The 6,947-nt window shown below is 42.6% G+C and overlaps 1 protein-coding gene across 2 annotated transcripts in view; it reads right to left on the reverse strand.

The window, feature by feature from the left end:
- Positions 1–738: 738 nt before the first annotated feature.
- Positions 739–6,947, reverse strand: part of Nipal2 (NIPA like domain containing 2) — a 102,749-nt gene continuing 96,540 nt past the window's right edge. For both annotated transcript variants that reach the window (XM_021217205.1, XM_029548144.1), the window contains 3 exons: positions 4,612–4,675; positions 3,429–3,523; positions 739–1,395 (listed from right to left, as the gene is read on the reverse strand). In XM_021217205.1, coding sequence (XP_021072864.1) covers positions 1,283–1,395; positions 3,429–3,523; positions 4,612–4,675 — 272 coding nt within the window. In that variant the 3' untranslated portion in view covers positions 739–1,282. The remainder of the gene's footprint in view (positions 1,396–3,428; positions 3,524–4,611; positions 4,676–6,947) is intronic.

Below are 6,947 nucleotides of genomic sequence, written 5' to 3' on the forward strand. Positions count from 1 at the left end.
TGAAGGGTAGCATGGAATTACAGAGTAGTCTGGAAGGTGGAGGTGGAGCCAACTGCCACAGAGGAAGCGGGGAAGCAATGTCCCCTCCTGGCCCACGCTCAATTGCCTTCACTGGAACCCTGGCACCAGGCCTGACCAGAGATCTTTGTGGAAAGCCTCTGGTACTCAGGCCCACAGGCATAAGGAGAAATCATTATGTTAGACATGGCAGGTGGTCACAGAGTCATAGGGACACAGGCCACCTATGCTTAGGATTTACCTCATGGCCATATTCTATGGCCAGATTCAAGGAGCTAAAACCTACTTCTCTAACTCTGATTTTCTTTTCTAGAAAAAGTAGCAAAGTTTAGAGGGCTTGGGGGGAAGAAACAGTATGCAGTATAAATATCTTAAGAAACTAAACACCATTTTGAGACTTGTATCATAAGTTAAGATGTAGAAACCCACTGATAAAGTATAGGATGTGTAACAATTTAAGGCATATGACAGTTTTTCTTGAGTTTCAATGTAAATCTAAGAGGATCATAAGGCTGGAGAATATGCTACCATTCTAGAGTTTTAGCTATTACACTTTATTCATGCAGAGACTGTGTTGATATGTGTGTTGTTTGAATTGTAGTCTATATGCCTCAGAGGTGAGTCATATGTCGTAAATGCTCCCCCTTTTTTAGGCTTAAAGAATGTCACTAGCAGTCTTAGAGTTTTTGGCAGACGCCATCAGAGAACACCACTGTAAACTCAATTTTGTAATGAGGCTCTTTATTTTCAAAGGATGATTTTAACAGAATTGGCTGAGACAGTGACTTGTCATACAACAGGGAAAAAGGAGTCAGTTCCTTAAGAGAGGCTCATGGAAGGCGCCCAAGGACACGCACACCAAATCTTCCTTTAAAGACTAAGGTTGTAATGTGAGAGGGTGTTTTCGAAGCCAACAAGCAGATTCTGCAAGCCACATGGAGAAGCGACCTCTGCCTTCTATGGCCAGATCTCGAGTGCACATTTTTGTGTGACATTCTTGCTCCAGCAGCCAGGCTCTCATTACGATCCAGCTAGATGATTGCTAGAGAGAGATGCAGGGTGTGGGGAGCACTCGCAGTTACATTCCATGAAAGCATTAGACTGTTCGAGATTAGGAAGGCCCTGATTGTCCGCAGTGGGGGGGAGAAGTGAACTGAATGTGCACACATGTCAGCATGAAATAGCTGCTGTCACAGAAGGAACATGTGCAATCCCTTAAAAGGTGGTATTGAATCGCAGGCCAACAGCCATCCCTCTTGTCAACCTAGGCTTCTTTCTTCTCTCCGCATTGGCCCCTTGTTGAGTCGCCTCCATCAGGCAAGGTTCCATAGGATAAGCCATTTGAATCTGGTTGTACTCTGTCTAACACTTGTTTCCCTGTGGAGATAATAATCATAAAAGACCTTTGGAGCTCTTAAAGATAAAAATCTCCTAATAATTTCTCTTCAGTTCTGGCCACATTTTATGCCTTTAAAAAATACTATGTGGTTATCCTCTCAATGAAAAAGGTAAAATGTCAAGGGAGAAAGTCCCACAGAAATCTCATAGCACTTGTCATGTGGTCACTTGCTCATCCACATAACGTCTGCCCACCCTGTGCTGGGCATAGAACAGGTTGGAACAATCAGGAAAGCCACATAACTAACTCACTCATCTCCAGACACTGGTGCCCATATAACAGCACAGGAAAACATTATGGGCCAGGAGCTTTAAAAGCCATTGCTGGTCCTATACATGAGGCTTTGTGAAGTGGAAAATAGTTTAAAACCAAACAAAAAAATCATTTTATTTTCCAGCATTTTTAGTTCTTCCCCTACCCCCAAAGCAGTTTTAAGCAAGCCATAATAAGCATTGTTGTTACAAGTGTCTGTTCTGTCACTGTGTGTTGATGAGGTAGCTCTCATGGCAAAGAATACCAAACACATTTCCTTGGCCTCCTCCGTTCATCAATCTTAGAGAAATAATTCTGGTTTAAAGCTACAATGCTAATAGAGTGGTGGACAGCACTATCTTCTATTCCACAGCAACTTGAAGGTGACCTCAGATCCCTCAAAGAACTTAGGAATGAGTGGCTGGGCGAGGCTGGGAGGACAGGAAACACAGGTTGATTTTGCTTCTGCTGTGTACTCTACACACCCAAGGTGAGTTGGTTCTCAGTGGAAATGAGCATTGGGAAGATGATACTCATTGACCCAATCTGCAAGAGCAGCTGCCTCAGCCTTCCTCAAGAGTGATCCTCAGTCACTGGACATCCTATCAAAGGGTCGTAGGTGTCGGGCATCTGCCATTCCCCATGCATCCATCTCCACTGACTCTTTAAGGAAACCCAGGGAAGAAATCCATCAGGCGACCCACATCAAAGAAGCCTGGTCATTTCAACAGTCGCATAGATAGACTGCTAACACTACACTTCCCAGAGCTTCATCACTAAACACACTTCTTGAGGCTAAAATTATGTTTTTATGTTAATACCCCAGATAATGCTGACATTGATTAATTTCTTTCTTTTTTGTATGTGTTGGTTAGCTTCTCTCTCTCTCTCTCTCTCTCTCTCTCTCTCTCTCTCTCTCTCTCTTAAAAAACCTGGATATTTTCTTTATTTACATTTCAAACATTTTCCCCTTTCCAGGTCTCCTCTTCAGAAGCCCCCTATCCCATACCCTCCCCCTGACTCTATGAGGGTGCTCCTCTACTCACCTGCCCACCCCTGGATTCCCTCCCTGGCATTCCCTACACTGGGGCATTGAACCCCCTCAGGCCCAAGGACTGCTCCTCCCACTGATGTCCAACAAGGCCATCCTCTGCCACATGTGTGGCTGGAACCATGGGTCCCTCCATCTTTGGTTGGTGGTTCAGTCCCTAGGAGCTCTGGGGGATCTGGCCAGTTGACACTGTTGCTCCCCCCTGGGGCTGCAAACCTCCTCAGCTCCTTCAGTCCCTTCTCCAACTTCTCCATCCAGACCCTGTGCTCAGTCCAATGGTTGGTTGTGAGCATCTGCCTCTGTATGTCAGGCTCTTGCAGAGCCTCTCAGGAGACAGCCATATTAGGCTTCCCTCAGCTAGCACTTTCCTGCATCTACAATAGCGTTCAGGTTTGGTGATAGTATATGGGATGGATCCCCAGGTGTGACAGTCTCTGGATGGCCTTTCCTTCAGTCTAGACAATAATTAATTTCTAAGGATACCTTTTTTTTGGTATTTAAAAATGTACATGTATTTGTGTGTGTATGTATGCACGCATAGAGGTGAGAACCCTGGGAAGTTGGTTATCTCCTTCCACCATGTGGGTCTGAGGGAACAAACTCATGTCATCAGGCTTGGTGGCAAGCACTTTTACCCACTGAGCCATCTCAGGCCCAAGGTTAATCTAGTATATATTAGAGAAAAAAAATTACATATCTTTTTCTTACCAGGAATATTCCCAAAGTCAACAAAAGACTGTTGTAGATGTTCCTTTTCTCTATTTCTTGTCACTAAAAATACTCCAAGGAATGACAGAAAGCACCTGTAAGAAACACATTAATAAAGAACACAGGATATTGAAACAACCCCTGATATCAAATAGCTGAGCTCTAACTTCTATATGATGACATAAATTCTACCCGTTTTGTACATACCATTTCTTATGGTAAACTGCTTCAAACTAGTTGTAATTCTTTTTTTTTTTTTTTTTACTAGTAGTAATTCTTACAGCCAGAAATAGTTACACCCAGAAACCCAGAACCGAAAGCTGGGCAGTTTCCAATAACTCTCTACCCCAGGTTTTCACCATCTGGAGGCTAATTCAGGCTCTAAACCCTTTGGGTAGACATTAGGTCTCGTTTTCTATCCATGCATGCCCAGACCCATTACTGGCATGCAATATGAGTACAAAACAAGTTATTCTTTAATTTTCTAAGAAATCTCATTGTCCTTGGCCATAAGAGTAGTCATAGTTTCCAGACCCCAGAAGTTTGGCCGCACCCAGATGTCTTATGAAATTGAAATTTTAAGATAGATGGTTTCCTATGTTGAAAATAGACTAAGCTCCAGTTTGCATTACAATGGTCATGCTGAATAGCAGATCAAGAAGCAACTAAGCATTAATGGGTGTACTTGGAGCCAATGGAAGCAGCTATTGATTGGCAGCACATCTTCGAGGTTTAGCTCTGTTTGCCAGCAGTGTTAGCAGTGATACCCACCAAGTCTCTAGAAGAGGCCTAATGGGTGCTTTAAGACAGAAAGGGCAGGTACCAACCCGAAGCTATTGAATCCTAAACTAGGGATCTACCGCAGGCTTGGCCTTTTATTTGGGGCGACCCAAAAGGTATCCATGTTTCTCAAATAGAGATCTAACCTAAGAGTTGCCAAGGGAGAGGTGGGCCTGATAGAGTTCTATAAGGCACAGATCCATGGATTTATCATGACTTGGCTGGAACTGAAAATCCTCAATGTTTCAGAACTCTCAAAGGGAGCAAAGCCAAGGGCACAGTCTTGTGTAGAGTGGTAAGTTGAAAAGTATGTTTCCTCTAGTATGCTCCAATTTCCTATACTTCAGGTATACATAGATATACAAAGCTAATAGAACTTCACATACCCGAGACATGTACTCACCCAAAAAGATATATAAATACAGTGAGAAAAGCGGCACCAAGGAATTCCTGGTAAAATACGATGCCTATATAAGATCAGAGCTCAAAGTTAGTTTTAGGGCAAGGGAATTTATAATAGCAACACATTATTTAAAAAATATTGTTAACACTTTTTTCTATGTATGCTTTCCCCTAAAATGCACATTCAGTATTTTAATCTAAAGACTCTGTGTGTTATTTTTACATTTTAAATAACTCAAAAGTTAAGTTACATGGGCTTATAGGTTTAATATAATTATTAATGTTAAAAAACCTATGTATTTTTGTAAGGAGAAATTTCATTTTTGCTTATATATGCATGTACTTGTGTGTGCATGCATAGCCACATGGGTGCACATGCATCTCTGCGTGGGTAGAGGCCAGAGCATAACCTCAGGTCTTTTCTCATGAGCTGTCCACCACCTTGGTCTTAGGGATGAGGTCTCTCATTTGACTAGGCTGGCTAGCTAGTGAGCTCTGGGATCACAGACACAGCTCGCATGGGAAGCACTTTCTGCCTGAGCTGTATTCCCAGAACTGCAAACAGAAATGCCTTTTCCAATCCAGGGTTTCTCTGTGGAACTTGCAAGAAAACAAACCTCTAGTGATTATTTCCTATCGGGAGTTAGTAAACCTACCCTGAGAGTCTGAGTGGATCATGAGGCCACTGGCATGGTGGCTCTACCCCACTAATTCCTTTGGCTGTGGCCTGTGTTCTGTGAGTCTGACCAGATGCCCAAATGGGCCCAAGAAAAATCTCTGGCAACTTGGTGTTGCCCTAGCTCCATTTTTCTCTATGGAGCTATTTCCTTCCTCTGCTTTTCTCCTGTAGGCCACAGGAAGAAGAGTATCTATCGGATGCTCTGAGGAGCTTCTCTTCTCTCTCTCTTAGTCCCAATGCTTCCTTCATTTAAAGTCCAAAACACTGTGCAGAGCTTTTACTAAGTAGAAAATCTTTAAACCATGGATAATTTAAACCTGCTGTAGCGTGCAGGTGGGGGTGTTAGTTTTGCTAGCCGAGCAGAGAAAACTTGCTGGTTTTTAGGAGGTGCTGCTACCCACACTGGGGACATCATGGTGAGCAAGGTGAGCCCTGCTCTTAGGAGAGGCTGGCCAGTCTCAGCCTGAGGTCTCCACTTACAGAATGAGCCACCACACCCGTTCTGCGGGATAGTTTCACATGGATGAGTACTTCCCGAGCACTCCCTGTATTGTAATGGACCTCTCTGTAGTCATGTTAAAGTTTTTGTTAATCTAGGTCAATGCACCCTAATGTTAATTCCTCTAAGGGCTTGTAAGCTGTATCTCTGCTCTTTAGTCTAGCAGTATTGCGCTTCTCAGTGCACATCTCCCCCAGTGTTATGAAACTTTTGTGTCATCAGAATGGGTTTCAGGAAGTGGAACTTCTGTTTTAGAGAGCAGAGACTTTTTATTTTTATTTTAAAACACATTAGAATATACATATTGTAACATTTACCATCCTATCTGATGACTCTTTCATTTTGAAAGCTTGAAGCTAAATTCTGATCAAACAATTCAACTCTTCCTTTCCATGTTTTTCTTTCTGTTTCTATGAATTTGACTCAAGTAGATGAGCTCACTACTTTTCTTTCTGTGATTGGCTTGATTCTCTTAATAATGCCCTTCTGTTTCATCAACACTGGGGTCAGTGGCAGAATCTTTTTCCTTTTCAGGGGTGAATAGTATTCTATCATATGTACTCATCACACATTTTCTGTCCACTCGTCTGTCAATGGAACCTGGGATTGTTTTTCTCTTTTGGCTACTATTATGATCAGTGCTACAATTTTTTGTTCATTTTTGGGGTACATACACAGGGATAGAATTGCTGGGCTGTACAATAATTTGAAACATTTTGAGTAACTGCAAATTGTATATCATTTTATACTTTCATTTATACCATTTACCAATGGTACAGGACTAATGTTTTATATCCTTGCTGATATTTGTTTTTTTTTTTTAATTGTGGTCACCCTAGGGTTGGAGAGATTGTTCTGAAGTTAAGAACATTAGCTGTTCTTCCAGAGGGCCTGAGTTCAATTCCAGGTACCCAGATGGCTACTTACAACTGCCTATAACTGTAGTATCATTGGGTCTGATTCCTTCTTCTGGTATATAGATGTATTATGCAGTCAAACACATCAACAAATAAGTCTTTGGTTGGGCATGGTGGCATATTCCATTAATCTTATTATTCAGGAGGCAGAGGCAGAGGCAGAGGCAGAGGCAGAGGCAGAGGCAGAGGCAGAGGCAGAGGCAGAGGCAGAGGCAGAGGCAGAGGCAGAGGCAGAGGCAGAG

The sequence above is a fragment of the Mus pahari genome, chromosome 17 (genome assembly GCF_900095145.1).
Source record: "Mus pahari chromosome 17, PAHARI_EIJ_v1.1, whole genome shotgun sequence".
NCBI lineage: Eukaryota > Metazoa > Chordata > Mammalia > Rodentia > Muridae > Mus > Mus pahari.